We start from the raw sequence: 15,155 nt of genomic DNA, 5'->3' as shown, positions 1-15,155 counted from the left end.
CAGCACTGAACCCTGAGGGACTCCACTAGTCACAGACCTCCAGCTAGATTCTGCCCCATTGACCACAACTCTCTGCCTTCTTCCTTCCAACCAGTTCTTGATCCACCTCACTACCTGATCATCAAGCCCACACTTCCTTAGCTTATCTATGAGGATGCTGTGGGAGACAGTATCAAATGCCTTACTGAAATCAAGAAAAAACACATCTACCGCTCTACCATCATACATCCACCTAGTTACTTGCTCATAGAAGGCTATAAGGTTGGTCAAACATGACTTCCCCTTGGTAAAGCCATGTTGGCTGCTCTTAATGACCCCCTCATCCTTGATATGTCTAGAGATGGTGTCAAGAATAAGTTGTTCCATCACCTTTCCAGGGATGGAGGTAAGGCTGACCGGTCTACAATTACCCAGGTCCTCCTTCTTGCCCTTCTTATAGACCGGTGTGACATTTGCCATCTTCCAATCCTCAGGCACCTCACCTGTTTCCCACGACTTACCAAAGATGATGGAGAGTGGCTCAGCAATGACCTCCACCAGCTCCCTCAGCACCTGCGGGTGTATTCCATCCGGACCCATCAATTTATAGATGTCCAGATTACTTAACTGATCCCTAACCCAATCCTCATCTACCAAAGCAAACTCCTCCTTTATCCTGACTCCTTCTGGGGCCATAGGAATCTGGGTTCCCCGGGGAGAGTCTGCAGGAGTGAAGACAGAGGCAAAGAACGCATTCAACACCTCTGCCTTCTTTATATCCTCTGTCTCCAGGGCACCCACCTCATTCAGCAGTGGGCCTATACTGCTTCTTGTGTTAGTTTTATTCGCTATGTATTTGAAGAAGCCCTTTCTATTGTCCTTGACCCTACTTGCCAGATTAAGTTCCAAGGAGGCCTTAGCTGTCCTAATTGCTTCCCTACATCCTCTAACAGCTGTCTTATATTCCTCCCAAGTGGCCAGCCCCTCCTTCCATAATCCATAGATTCTCTTTTTCTGTATGAGTTTGCCCAGCAGTTCCTTGTTTAACCATACTGGTCTCCTGGCTCCCCTACTTGACTTCCTACTCATTGGGACATTCTGATCCTGAGTTTGGAAGAAGTGGTCCTTGAATGCTGACCAAGTATCTTGAGCCCCTTTACCACCCAGTACCCTTTGCCATGATACTTCCCTTGGCAATTGATTGAAGAGGCCAAAGTTGGCCCTTTGGAAATCCAGAAATGTGGCCTTGCTAGGTATTCTATTCCTCCCACACAAGATCCTAAACTCCACCATCTCATGGTCACTGCAGCCCAGGCTGCCATTGACGGTCACTACTTCAACCAGACCCTCCTTGTTGGTGAGCACCAGATCCAGCAGCGCTCCTCTCCTAGTTGGTTCGTCCACCATTTGCATTAAGAAGTTATCATCAATGCACTGGAGGAACCTCCTAGACTGTGAGTGACTGGCTGTGTAAGTCTTCCAGCAAATATCGGGGTAGTTAAAATCCCCCATAAGGACCAAGGCATGTAGTCGTGAGGCTGCTTTCAATTGCCTGTAGAAAGCCTCATCAACTCCTTCGTCCTGATCAGGAGGTCTATAATAGACCCCCACAACTGTGCCACCTGTACCAGCCTGTCCTTTAATTCGCACCCACAGACTTTCCACTTGGTCCTCATCTGTCCCTGGACAGAACTCAATACATTCTAGTCTCTCTCCCACATAAAGAGCAACTCCACCACCTCTCTTTGCTGATCTATCTTTCCTAAAAAGGACATAGCCATCCATAACCACATTCCAGTCATGTGAGCTGTCCCACCATGTCTCTGTAATTGCCACCAGGTCATAACCTTTAGACCACACACAGACTTCTAACTCCTCCTGTTTATTCCCCATGCTGCGCGCATTGGTGTACAGGCATTTCAGGGAGCGAGCAGAGCACGCTAGTGGCACCCTTGGAAGGCGGGAGGCCTTCAGGTCTTCATTCTTACTAGAACATCACCCCACTGGTTCAAACCCAGCTACAACCTCCTCACACTTTGAATCTAACCTAGAGCTCTGTGAGTGAGCTCTGCTAACTCTTGCCCAGGTACCCTTTCTCCCCTGCAGGACAGGGTTTAAACAACTACCCTTTCCCTCAAATGAAACAATAGATTGAGAGTTCCCAGGCCGGAAGTCAAAACACAGCACTGCACCAGCTACCACAAAGGAGAAACATGACTGCTACAGCTGAACCCAGGACAGAGGTATATAATAGAAGTGCTTAGCAATTACACATTTTTTTTCTCCTTCTTGGGTGGTCAACCTGTGAAGGAGACATCCTTTTACCCTCCCAGTCCTCCCCCCAGACCATTTACATTTGAGAGTTTTGAAGTTTTTGAATGGCCTTTTAATGCTGTTGAGACCTGTTTGCTGATCGTGATGGGAATCACCATGCTAGCACGCATACAGAGTGTGTCTTGCCCATGACTGATTTCAAGAGTTAAGTAGAGTCAGGTTTGGGGTAGCTGTGCTGTTCATTGCAACCAAAGTTTAAGTAGCTGAAGAAGACATTTTTGAACAAGAAGAAAAGAAATCAGCTGTTCGTTCAAGATCAAGAACTTGCTCAAGATCTCGTTCAAGGTCACCAAGAAAACGAAGGTCAAGATCACGGTCTGGTTCTCATAAGCGTAAACACAGAAAACGTTCACGCTCAAGATCAAGAGAAAGGAAGAGAAAGTCATCTTGGTCATATTCCAGTGAGAGAAGGGCTAGGGCAAGGGAAAAAGAACATCAGAAAAAGGGTTTGCCTCCTCTATGGTCAAAAAAACTAAGTGTTTGCAGTTCCACTCTTTGAGTGGGTCAAGTAGACAAGAAGGCTACACAGCAAGATTTAACTAACTTATTTGAAGAATTTGGACAAATAGAGTCAATTAATATGATTCCCCCAAGAGGGTGTGCTTATGTCTGTATGGTTCATAGACAAGATGCGTATCGTGCTCTTCAGAAACCTAGTTCTGGGTCATATAAAATTGGATCTAAAATTATTAAGATTGCCTGGTCTCTCAGAAGATCCCTCTGCTGTGGGGTTGCTGAAAGTTGAAGAACAACAAGTGCCAATTGTGACCACAACAGTGCACCGGCGGCAATATCGCACCAACCAAGACTCCCTGATTCCCATCCATCAGCTGATCTGTAGACTGGAGAGTCACTTCTGGAGTGACAGGACGATCCCAAGAGTTAACTGTACTAATGACTGAAATCAGCCTGACTGGGAGGGAATGGCAAAAGCACCCCATTCTGACTGGTCCAGAGGCTCCATGCATCCTCGGCATAGACTGCCTCAAGAGAGGGTACTTCAAAGACCCAAAAGGGTACCGGTGGGCTTTTGGTATTGCTGCTTTGGAGACAGAGGAAAATGAGCAGCTGTCCACTTTGCCTGGTCTCTCAGAGGATCCTTCTGTTTTGGGGTTGCTGAAGGTTGAAGAACAACAAGTGCCAATCACAACCACAACAGTGCACCGGCGGAAATATCGCACCAACCAGGACTCCCTGATTCCCATCCATCAGCTGATCCGTAGACTGGAGAGTCAAGGAGTGATCAGCAGGACCCACACACCCTTTAATAGCCCCATATGGCCAGTGAGAAAGTCTAACGGAGAGTGTAGACTAACAGTAGACTATCGTGGCCTGAATGAAGTCACACCACCCTTGAGTTGCACAGCAACAGGGGCAAGCTCCAGAACACCTGCAATACATTGATGACATTATCATGTGGGGCGATACAGCGGAAGAAGTCTTTGGGAAAGGGAGGAAAATAATCCAAATCCTGCTGAAAGCCGGTTTTGCCATAAAACGGAGTAAGGTCAAGGGACCTGCACAGGAGATTCAATTTTGGGGAATAAAATGGCAAGATGGACGTAGACAGATCCCCACAGATGTGATCAACAAGATAACAGCAATGTCTCCACCAACTAATAAGAAAGAAACGCAAGCTTTCTTGGGTGCAGTGGGGTTCTGGAGAATGCACATCCCAAATTACAGTTCGATTGTAAGCCCTCTCTATCATGTGACCCGGAAGAAGAATGATTTTAAATGGGGCCCTGAGCAACAACAAGCCTTTGAGCAAATTAAACGTGAAATAGGTCATGCAGTAGCCCTTGGACCAGTCTGGACCGGGCCAGATGTAAAAAATGTGCTGTACACTGCAGCTGGGGAGAACAGTCCTACCTGGAGCCTCTGGCAGGAAGCTCCAGTGGAGACTCGAGGTCAAACCCTCGGCTTTTGGAGTTGGGGATACAAAGGATCTGAGGCCAGCTATACCCCAACTGAGAAAGAGATACTGGCAGCCTATGAAGGGGTTCGAGCTGCTTTGGAAGTGATTGGCACTGAAGCACAGCTCCTCCTGGCACCCCAGCTGCCCGTGCTGGGCTGGATGTTCAAAGGCAGGGTCTCCTCTACACATCATGCAACTGATGCTACATGGAGTAAATGGGCTGCACTAATTACACAACAAACTCGAATAGGAAATCTCAGTCGTCCAGGCATTCTAGAAGTCATCATGGACAGGCCAGAGGGCAAAGATTTCGGAATGTCACCAGAGGAGGAGGCGGTGCGTGCTGAAGAGGCCCCACCATATAATAAACTGTCAGAAAGTGAAAAGCAGTATGCCTAGTTTACTGATGGGTCTTGCTGTATTGTGGGAAAGCATCGGAGATGGAAGGCAGCTGTATGGAGTCCTGGACGACAAGTTGCAGAAACTGCTGAAGGAGAGGGTGAATTGAGTCAGTTTGCCCAGGTGAAAGCCATCCAGCTGGCCCTGGACATTGCTGAATGAGAAAAGTGGCCAGTACTTTATCTCTATACTGACTCATGGATGGTGGCAAATGCCCTGTGGGGGTGGTTGAAGCAATGGAAGCAGAGCACCTGGCAATGCAGAGGTAAACCCATCTGGGCTGCTGCATTGTGGAAAGATATTGCTGCCCGGGTGCAGAACCTGGTGGTGAAGGTACGTCATGTAGATGCCCATGTACCCAAAAGTCGGGCCACTGAGGAACACCAGAACAACCAACAAGTGGATAAAGCGGTTAAGATTGAAGTGGCTCAGGTGGACTTAGATTGGCAACATAAAGGTGAATTATTTTTGGCCCGGTGGTCCCATGACACTTCAGGCCATCAGGGCAGAGATGCAACATATAGGTTGGCCCATGATCAAGGGGTGGACTTAACAGTGGACACTACTAAAAAGGTTATTCATGAGTGTGAAACATGCTGCAATTAAACAAGCTAAATGGTTAAAGCCTCTTTGGTATGGAGGACGATGGTTGAAGTATAAATATGGGGAGGCCTGGCAGATTGACTATATCACACTGCCACCAACCCACCATGCCAAGTGCCATGTGCTTACCATGGTGGAAGCAACCACCAGCTGGCTGGAAACATATGCGGTGCCCCATGCCACTGCCCGGAACACTATCCTGGGCCTTGAGAAACAGATTTTGTGGCGACACGGGACCCCAGAGGGAACTCAGTCAGACAGTGGTACTCATTTCCAGAATAAACTTATAGACATTTGGGCCAAAGAGCATGGCATTGAGTGGGTATATCACATCCCCTACCATGCACCAGCCTCTGGGAAAATCGAACGGTACAATGGGCTGTTAAAAACTACACTGAGAGCAATGGGTGGGGGAACTTTCAAGCATTGGGATACACACTTACCAAAGGCCACCTGGTTGGTCAACACCAGAGGATCTGCCAACAGGGATGGTCCAGCCCAGGCGGAACTTTTACATATTGTAGAGGGGGACAATGTTCCCGAGATGCATATGAAGAATTTGCTGGGGAAGACAGTCTGGGTGATTCCTGCTTCAGGTAAAAGGCAAACCCACTCGTGGGATTGCTTTTGCTCAGGGACCCAGATGTACTTGGTGGGTAATGCGGGAAGATGGGGAAGTCCGATGTATACCTCAAGGGGATTTGAGTTTAGAGGAAAACAGCCAATGAACTTAATTGTATGTTGTTACCTGCTGTGCAATACTTTTATAGCCCATCAACTAGATGTCTCCAGGTCACTGGCGACAAGCCCTGACTTCCCTCCAACCATAATCCCAACAGAGAATGAACGTTGATAGAACCTGATGAGTTCTGCAGTAAAGGAACGACCAGCATCAGCAGGCGATGATCCAATATTGCACACAGCCTTTCCTGCCCATAAAGATTGTTACAAGAGAAGGAACCTGACATCATGGACCGAATAGACTCGGCAGCATTATATGGATTGGTCCATGCACTAAGAAATGATTTCTTTCTCTCGGTCTGTGTGTGTATGTGCGTGTATATATATGTGACAGTGATGATATACTGAAAATGTGGGATCTGAGCATGACATGAATGGTATGGAATAAGGGGTGGATACTGTCCTGGGTTTAGCAGTAGCAGTCAATTTTTCTCCTTCTTGGTAGCTGGTGCAGCGTTGTGTTTTGACTTTCAGCCTGGGAACAGTGCTGATAACACCCATGTTTTTAGTTGTTGCTAAGTAATGTTTACCCTGACCAAGGACTTTGTGAGTCTCATGCTCTGCCAGGGAGGAGGGGAAGCCGGGAGGAAGCAGAGACAGGACACCTGACCCAGGCTAGCCAAAGAGGTATTCCATACCACAGCACGTCATGCCCGGGGGGGGGTAACTGGGAGTTACCCGGAAGGACACAGGGTCTTCTGGGTCAGACTCATTTTTCACCGGGTGGTATCGTATTCTCTTCCCTTGTTATTTTCTCTTATCGTTGGTGGTGGTGGTAGCGGTGGTGATTTGTGTTGGACGCTGGTTGCTGGATTGTTCTTGTCTCAACCCATGGGAGTTGCATTCTTTCGATTCTCCTCCCCATCCCTCTGGGAGTGGGGAAGGTGGGGGGGGGGGGGGGGGGAAGGAAAGAAAGAGGGACGAAAAGGGGGGGAAGTGAGTGAATGAGCTGTCTGGCTGGGTTTAAACCACAACAGATACTTACATGCGTGGATTATTTTCTTGATCATAGTCTGTGGTGTGTCATTGTTAAGTCAGGCAACATCAGGAATCTCTTCCTCACCCTAGTGGTTTTGCCGGCACTCTTCTTTCTTCCGTCGGATGTGGTCTAAATGGTTATCAGACACACAATTAAAAAATCGTATTTTCATCACTAAAGATGTCCCTTAGCATCAAGAGCATTCATCATCAATCCTCAAAAATCTAAGTAAGCTAACATGAGACATCTTCCAAATTCCCAATGAGAAGTTGGGACAACAAAACACATTTGCTTTTTTAACAGTTTTGGACAGGAGATATTTCATAGTGATGCACCACCCTCATGGTGGACCAATGCCTGAGGGACTTGAGGGCACGGCCCATGGCCTCTCACTAGAACAACCCAAAAAGGTGGAACAGAACACAACCATAATGAAGGTGGAAGGTTCTCAGGGCCCTGGCTATTCTGTGAGCTTGGAATTCAGAGGGTTCGGCCCATTTTCCACATTTAGGCGGACAAGCAGTCCCCTGTCCCCCCCACCCCGCGGGCCTCACTTCTCCCTCGCACCGAGCGGGAAGGGTCAGGCAGCGCGGCACAGCCAGTCCCACAGCAGATCTCCCTCCCCTTCCCCCCATACCCTCTCCCCGGCCCCATCCACCACTTTAGCGGCCTCTTCAGCGAAAGGACAAGGCGCTTCACGGGAGCAGGCGGAGCCTGACGAAGGCGCAGTGTGGGACGGGTAGTTCCGGCTCGGCGCCGCCGCTGCGGTGCGTTTTGGGTCGCGTAGTTCCGGTGATGCCGCTGTAGGCGGTGTCGGCCGGCGGTGAGAGGCCGCGGTTGGACTTGTGGGAGCTGTAGTTTGGTGGGGGTTTCCCCGCGGCCGTTCCACCCCGCCCCGCCATGCCGGGCTTCACCTGCTGCGTGCCGGGCTGCTACAACAACTCGCACCGCGACAAGGCGCTGCACTTCTACACCTTCCCCAAGGACAAGGAGCTGCGGCGCCTCTGGCTGAAGAACGTCTCCCGGGCGGGCGTCAGCGGGTGTTTCAGCACCTTCCAGCCCACCACGGGCCACCGCGTCTGCAGCGAGCACTTCCAGGGCGGCCGCAAGTCCTATCTGGTTCGGGTCCCCACCATCTTCCCGCTGCGCGGCGTCAACGAGCGCAAGGCGCAGCGGGCTTCCCGCCGCCCTCGTCCTGCCACCGCCGTGCAGGGTCCCGCTGCCGCCGCGGTCCAGGTAGGGGGCGCGGCCGAGGACGTGAAGCCTATCGACCTGACGGTGCAGGTGGAGCTCGGGCCCGGGGCCACCACGGGTCCCAGCCCTGGGAGGTTGCTGCCGCTGGCGGCGACGGGAGAGGAGGACACATTGGAGGGCGGCCCCCCGGACCACTCGTATTCGCTGTCGTCGGGCACCACGTCGGAGGAGCTGCTGAGAAAGCTGAACGAGCAGCGCGACATTATCGCGCTGCTGGAGGTGAAGATGAAGGAGATGAAGGGCAGCATCCGCCGCCTGCGCCTGGCCGAGGCCCAGCTCCGCGAGGAGATCCGCGAGAAGGACCGGCTGCTCCATGCCGCCAGCGCCGGGACCCGCAAGCGCCACGGCCTCTGAGGCTGCCGGCGCCCGGCGCGGGGCTCTGCACCCCCGGAGCTTCTGCCACCCTAGTGCCTGGGCAGAGCGGAGATGGGGCCGGGTGCGGCCCCCTCCCCGGCCCTCTCTGCCTGGTACCTCCTGTTCCCCACCAAAGCAAACCCGAGCCATCGGATCCCCCTTCCTAGATGTGGCGGCCGCTGTCAGCTCAGTGCTGAGCCCCGTTACCGTTTCCCCCAAGGTAGCACTGCGGGCGCTTGCCGGCATCCCGTCAACACCGGGCCCATCAGCACCCTCCGTGCCGACAGCGGCAGAAAGCGCTTCCCCTTGTGCGGATGAGACCCATGTCACCACCAAATGGAAGTAGGGTGTCGGTTTTCAGCAAATAACTCGCCTGTGTTAAGTGAGGAAGCAGCAACACTACCCTGGAGAAGGCGTGGCTGGTAGTGTGGTTGGCCCCAAGCCCTTCACAGGAATGAACAAGGATGTCATGTTCGGTCTCGCATAGCAGAGGCACAAGGAAAGCTTTAGAAACCCTCTCAGGGTGAGGTATTTCTTCAGTAAATTACTGATGCCATAAAAGACTGCTGTTTCTAGCGTGAAAGAATCCCATAGGACTGCTCTTGTCCTGCTTAGTTTCTGCTTTCTCTGCAGCGCACATGTATTTGTTACAGATGTCTCGACACTCTCAACACTAGTAAGGATTACAGTCTGGTACAAGAGCATTTGACAGCTGTAGTTTTATCTCATCGGCTTAAGAACTTCTCATGTAACGGAGGCTTTGTAACACATTGGGGATTGAAATCCTTGTCTTTTGTTCAGGATGGAACAGAAGTGAAGCAAGTTTATCTGCTGTGGTTGCAAACCCTTGCTGTCTAATCCTAAACTAGTTGGCATGACTCATAATCTGTACATTAGGCAAGACCTTACTGAAATGAGCTTGTGTGCTCTAAACTGAGATTTAAGAGTATTGCAACAAACCATGTGGAATGATTGTGTAGTTTCTGGTTCTAGCCAGCATTAGTCCCCTCACTTTCAGCAACAGGAAACCAAATCAACATTGGCTGGAAAGAGGGTGGATGAGGGCAGCAAGGCCACTTGTTGGGCTTGAATACGCACTGCTGGGTTAACCAGTGGAACAGGTACCTCAGCACTTTGGAGGAGGGGGTATCCGGTGCACCTCTGTAGCTCAGTGGCAGTGTGTACTTAGGGGGTATGGCTTTGGTCACAGTGGGTGTTGGGAGCAAGCGCAGTTCACCACAGTGTGCCCATAATTGCACTGGAGGGAGGAATGCCCAGGGTGTCCCCTGGCTCTGTGAGATCTTTCTCCCATGATCAGAGCATGTTACACTCGCAAGGTCAGCATGCCAGTTTTGCTAAATTTTCTAGAGGTATTTTCTAAATGTAAGAAGTTCTCTTTAGTTTGAAAATATCATAAGCTTTGCAACTGTGGGTTTTTCTCTGACCAAACAAAAGGGCACAGTGAGATTTGATCTAGTGATGGTGCAGCCCAGTCAGCTACAGTCATTGGTTGTCACAGCCTGCTATGCGATGCATGGCTAGTTTTTGTACCAAGTTGGATGGTCGACTGTAAGGATGCTACACATATCTTTATGTACTAAGTATTTGCCATTATTTCATTTTAATTTATTTTCTCTGATCAGACATGTAGCTCTTAACTTCAGCTCCCTGATATCCTGATTTTCCTGTGAGTCAAGTAAAACAGTGATGTTTTGGGTTAGTTGGTTGGTTTAGGTTGTTTTGGTTGGTTTGTAGGGAAAGCAGGTACCCGCTACACCATCTGATTTCACATATGTAATTAGTCCAGCAGATCTATATGCCTCCATCAGGACAACAGGCAGCACAACCTCTCTCCTCACAAATGAGACTGGTTGGGTGTCCTAGCTTCTTGAGAATGTGTGTGGCACAACACTCATGGTGCTTTTTCTACCATTGGAATGCACTTCAGGATGTTCAGCCCTTTGGCCCTGCTGGACTGGTTAAATGCTGGACTCTTCAACTTTTCCAGGTTACACTGAGGTGCTAACATGCTTAATTTTAATAAAGTATATTTTGTTTTGCCGTGTTTCCCGTTTCCATGCTGCATGTGTGTGTGTATATATATATACACATATTTCTCAAAGGTTGGTGGCTGTGGTTTATCTTCTCTTTTGAAGTGTTTTTGTATTCCTCATGAACTCCACAGATGCAACAGCATGAACACTTTGTGTAGGGTGAGGAAGAAGAGTTTGAAGTCTGTCAGTGCATTACTGCCTGCCTATACAGGGGTTGGAGATAGTTTGATGAGCAAATGGCTGTTGGGGCAGGGGAGCTCTAAACAGCCAGGAGGGATTTGAACTTCCCTGCAGTGCTTAGGCTGGAGGGATGGTGCCACTCACATCCCGTGAGACAGCCTAGTGCAGGGAACAACTTTGAATTTCTAATTCTACTTCCCAAAGTTCCTAATGTCTGATTATTTTAGAGCTATGAGTCTCAAATCATTGTAATCTTAAAAAAAAAATAAATAAAAATCAGCTGTGCCTCGAACATCACTTTTTTGGGTTGAACTGGGAATGTTGAATGAAGCTGCCTGACCATACTGAACACTTTCCCCCATTTGCTGCTAAACCAAGGTAAGGAGCAGTCCTGGCAGTAAATTTAGAGGCTAATTCTGCAGGAAGGCACCTTACTGTGCTAACAAACTGTTATTGCTCAGTGCAAATGCTTTTTCTTCCTTTTCAACTCCTCACCTTTCTGCATCCTGTATCTAACTGAGCCTGTTCCCTCATGGTATGTTTCCTCTACCAGCCTTTAATGTGGGTTGCCACATTCCTCTGTGTGTCTATTATCAAATGTTAACCCTAAAAGGGGACTTGAATAATGTTTATTTGAAATGGCTTTTATGGTTCTAAGGGAAAACCTTAATTTCATGCTTATAACAGTCACTCCTAGAGATCGGTATAGTTCCCTTTCTGGGTCCTGCACCTATTTTTAAGGTTTTTTGTAGCCTTTAACCCAGAGGGTTAATAATTTTATTTTACTTAAGATAATGCATTCTTACTCAGCACCAGGCTGTGGAGCTCAAGCACCAACAACTGGTGTATTCTTTAAGTGTTGTGGTCCAAGTTCACCAGCTCAGCTTTCCAGTCATTGCAGAAATCTAGAAACAAAACTCCATCCACAGCACATCTGGCCATGTAGTCCTAAAATCCTGACAATGTGGATGAGGATAATGCAGCCTGCCTGGAATAGGGAGAGCTATTAGCTAGGCTACCAGCTGGCCAGTGAGGTTTTCACCATCTGTAGCGGGTTTTTGGTTGTTCCTTCCCTAGTTTCCCAAGCTAGCTGACAAAATCACACCAGAACATCTAAAGGAGGGATACAGTTGTTAAGTAATTCACAAGTCTTTTGCACATGCCCAACCACAGAGCTCAATCAGCAGACAGAGGAAGATTATGGAGAACCACCAGAGACCCCTTGACTACAAACAGCAAGGAAGCACATGGGTAATTAAAATGCAAATATAATAATTCCAGGAAATCTAGTGAATATTTGTAAACAAATTGGTGGGCCCCTGGGTGGCTTGGTCACTTAGGAAACTTTGATAAAGCCTTGCAACAAATTATACAGTATTACAAACTGGCTACCTGGAACCCTAACAAATTGGTCGGGGTACTCAAGAACCTATTTATAACTTCAATTGCATTATTCAGTTACAAGTGATCCTAGAAATCATTACCCTTGATCTGCTGACAGATCAGTCCAGGTAAATGTGGACGGCTCTGTCTCTAAACTAACTGATAAGTAGAAGGATGGTGTGAAATAAGTCATTCATGTTTAGTGGGGCCACTAAATCCTGTTATCTCGCCACAGACTTACAACACAAACATTGTTCTTTAAAACTAAAGATACTTTAGAAGACTAGTGTGAAACAACGAACTCATGTTTAGTGGGGCCATTACATTCCACAGACTTACAACATAAACATTTTTCTCTTTCTACAACCTAAGTTAAACTAAATGTACTTTATGTTTTCCAGGCACTAGCTTTTCTTATATCAAGTCCCCCCCTTCTTTCTTTTACCTTTACAAATTCTTTTGCTATGTGACTCCGTTTTGCTCGAGAGTTCTGGCCCTTTTTAACTTGTTGTCTAATCTTGTGTCTTTAGCGAGCTTTGTTTCTGTTACTGTAAACTCATACAGTTATATCCACATAACCACACCTATGATTTGCGAAAGCCAATATATTTATGTGTTTATCACACTGGTGTTGGTATAGAAGCATCTGAGCCAAGCTCCAAATAAAGCTATCTGATTGGCTGGAGCAGCTGAAATATCTCTTTATTACTCCAAACATTTATTACAGGTGCCAGCAAGTGACTGGGAATGTTGGGATGGATGGAAACCTCCCTCCCCCAACACATATAGCTTAAAGCTGCCTTTAGACACTGGAGCTGCTCTAAGCTCTCCCCTTATAGGAGCCTTCTCCAGGCCGAACCAGCCCAGCTCTCTCAGCCTGGCTGCAGAGCAGAGCTGCTCCAGCCCTCACAGCAGCTCCGTGGTCTTCTCTGGACTTGCTCCAACAGCTCCTCATCCTTCTTGTGCTCCAGAGCTGGACGCAGGACTCCAGGTGGGGGGCTCCTCAGAGGGCAGTAGAGGGGGAGAATCACAGAGATCTGTAGCTTTGGTTGCTTCTCATTCCCTCCTTCCTCGCTCGGGGCCTATAGCCCTCAGAGCTTCCCTGTAGAGGGTGACATCCCGTCCCGGTTATAGGTCCGGTAAAACTGTAGCGAATGCCCAGGCCTAAGGAGGGCTGAGGGTCCCATCATTCACCGCGGCCCTCAGAGGGCCGCGACCCTCCTGCCGCCTGCTCGCGAGAGGACAGAGCACGGCAGAGCCCTCTGAGTGGTAGTGGGACAGGCGGGACAGCTGAGTTTGCCTAGCAGCGGCCCCAAAATCCTGACGGAGAGCTCAACGTGGACCCTACTGAGGCGAGAGAAACCTCCCTCCTTTATCTTCGCCTCCCCCTCCGTGTTCTGCCACTATCCCACAGTGCTCCTCAACACCGTCTTGCGAACCTAGTGCCGCGAAGGCCCCGTCCCTTCATTCGAATGAGTCACCACGGGCGGCGGCGCGGAGCACACCGGGAGTTGTAGTCCTCTACGTCCCTCTCATAGCGCGCTCCGGTGGTCGGCGGGACTTGCTGTCCCGGTGTGCCTCGGGTCGGGGAACGGAGTGTGGTTGAGAGAGGTTGAAGGCGTTTGCGTCATGCATAGTGTTACTGCCGCCATAGTGGGAGTTGCAGGGTGAGTGCGGGATGGTGGGACCGAGGACCCGTCTTCCCTCAGTTCTGCTGCCGACTGGTACATGGCGCTGCGCCGCCCCACCCCGCGCTCGTTGGCCGCGGCCCTTCCGGGGACTGGGCTGCATCCTGTGGCCGCAGCCGCCCTGACCTTCTCCGTCTTTGAGACGCCGGCAGCGCAGTCCCGGAGGAGCCGCGGCCAGCGCTCGCGCTTAACGGCTGAGGGGTCTGGGCGCGGTCCCATGGGCAGTGGTGGTAGGCTTCTGTCCCGGCTCCTCCGGTAAGAGCGAGAGGTCTCAGTCCTGAGGGCGTAGCTCCGGGTGGCTGGGAGGTGACGGCTGCTCCTCTGCCCCGCGAAAGTATCGGCACTGCCCGGGAGAGCGGCGGTCTGAGGTACCGGGAGTTTTTCTCGGTGCTCGCTGGTGTTTCCACATCGTTTTGCGATAGGCAAAACGATGTCTGTGAGTTGTCGGGGGGGGGTGGGGGGTAGAAGGAGCGAACTCTCAGAGCTGATTTCTGTAGCCGAAATTTGCACTGGAGTGTGCTTCGAGTGTTCCTGATGTTCTTGCTGTATTACTACTTGCCAGGAGCTTGTGCCAGGATTGAAATGGTAGAATCGCTTTGTCACATAGGAAATGCAGCGTTCATGCTTCCTTGGAGGAAAGCTACCGAAAGTGCATGTGTTCAGGGATTTGCTGCAGCCGGGTGGGTTTTCCTTTGAGTTGCCAGTTTCCAGTGTGATTCTACAAGAAGTTTGGGGTTATTTTTTCTTCCACCTCTTTAGCTGTTGTCACCCTTTTAGTTTTAAAAATAACCAAAACCTACAATAATTTATAGTAGCAAGGAGCATGTGTTACATTTTGTTAACATGGGACATCTTTAAAGAGACATTAAGTCCCCAAGATGCTGTTCTTGCAATTCCCGTTTAACTTCCTGTCAAAGGCAGGCTGTAATAATGCGTCAACTGGTTCTCATTTGAAGTCCAACACCTCCAGTTTAAATGTGCCTTTTAGAGCTGTATTTCTGGCATACACAGTGTTGCAGTCAAATTGGAACGAAGTCCAGGTAAATGCTTGAATAGGAATCGGGTGCAGGACTGTTACTTGAAAGTTAATCTGATTCCTTCATTAGCTGTCTTCTCAAGTTGATATTCTTTTTAATTTCTCTTTTTCTGATGTTCAAGCAATGCTTTCTGTCTGGTGACTTTAAGTTTTCTTTTAGCAGTGGCAAAAACAGGCATTTTACAAATCTCCACGTAGAAGTGCATACCATGTCTTCCTCACAGTGTACTTTTCACCTTTGGCACAGTTGGAC

The 15,155-nt window shown here is 49.3% G+C and overlaps 2 protein-coding genes across 3 annotated transcripts in view; both read left to right on the top strand.

Annotated features, from left to right (window-relative positions):
- The first annotated feature begins 7,601 nt into the window (after window positions 1–7,601).
- On the top strand, window positions 7,602–10,621 carry LOC133282490 (THAP domain-containing protein 11-like). Its single transcript, XM_061478480.1, has one exon. The coding sequence runs from the start codon at window positions 7,854–7,856 to the stop codon at window positions 8,559–8,561; it is 708 nt and encodes a 235-aa protein (XP_061334464.1). The 5' UTR covers window positions 7,602–7,853; the 3' UTR covers window positions 8,562–10,621.
- A 3,099-nt stretch (window positions 10,622–13,720) lies between these two features.
- LOC133282501 (nuclear transport factor 2-like) overlaps window positions 13,721–15,155 on the top strand; it is a 58,726-nt gene continuing 57,291 nt past the window's right edge. Inside the window, exon 1 of one of the 2 annotated variants that reach the window (XM_061478503.1) lies at window positions 13,721–13,845. The gene's annotated coding sequence lies outside the window, so the exon portion shown is untranslated. Of the gene's footprint in view, window positions 13,846–14,096; window positions 14,122–15,155 lie in introns of those variants that run through there. The other variant, XM_061478502.1, reaches the window with a different exon arrangement.

Source organism: Pezoporus flaviventris, unplaced genomic scaffold (assembly GCF_033815535.1).
Source record: "Pezoporus flaviventris isolate CSIRO_AGI_PZ_B2104156 unplaced genomic scaffold, CSIRO_AGI_Pfla_v1 ptg000125l, whole genome shotgun sequence".
Classification (NCBI taxonomy): Eukaryota; Metazoa; Chordata; class Aves; order Psittaciformes; family Psittacidae; genus Pezoporus; species Pezoporus flaviventris.
This window is presented reverse-complemented; position numbering and strand designations above follow the sequence as displayed.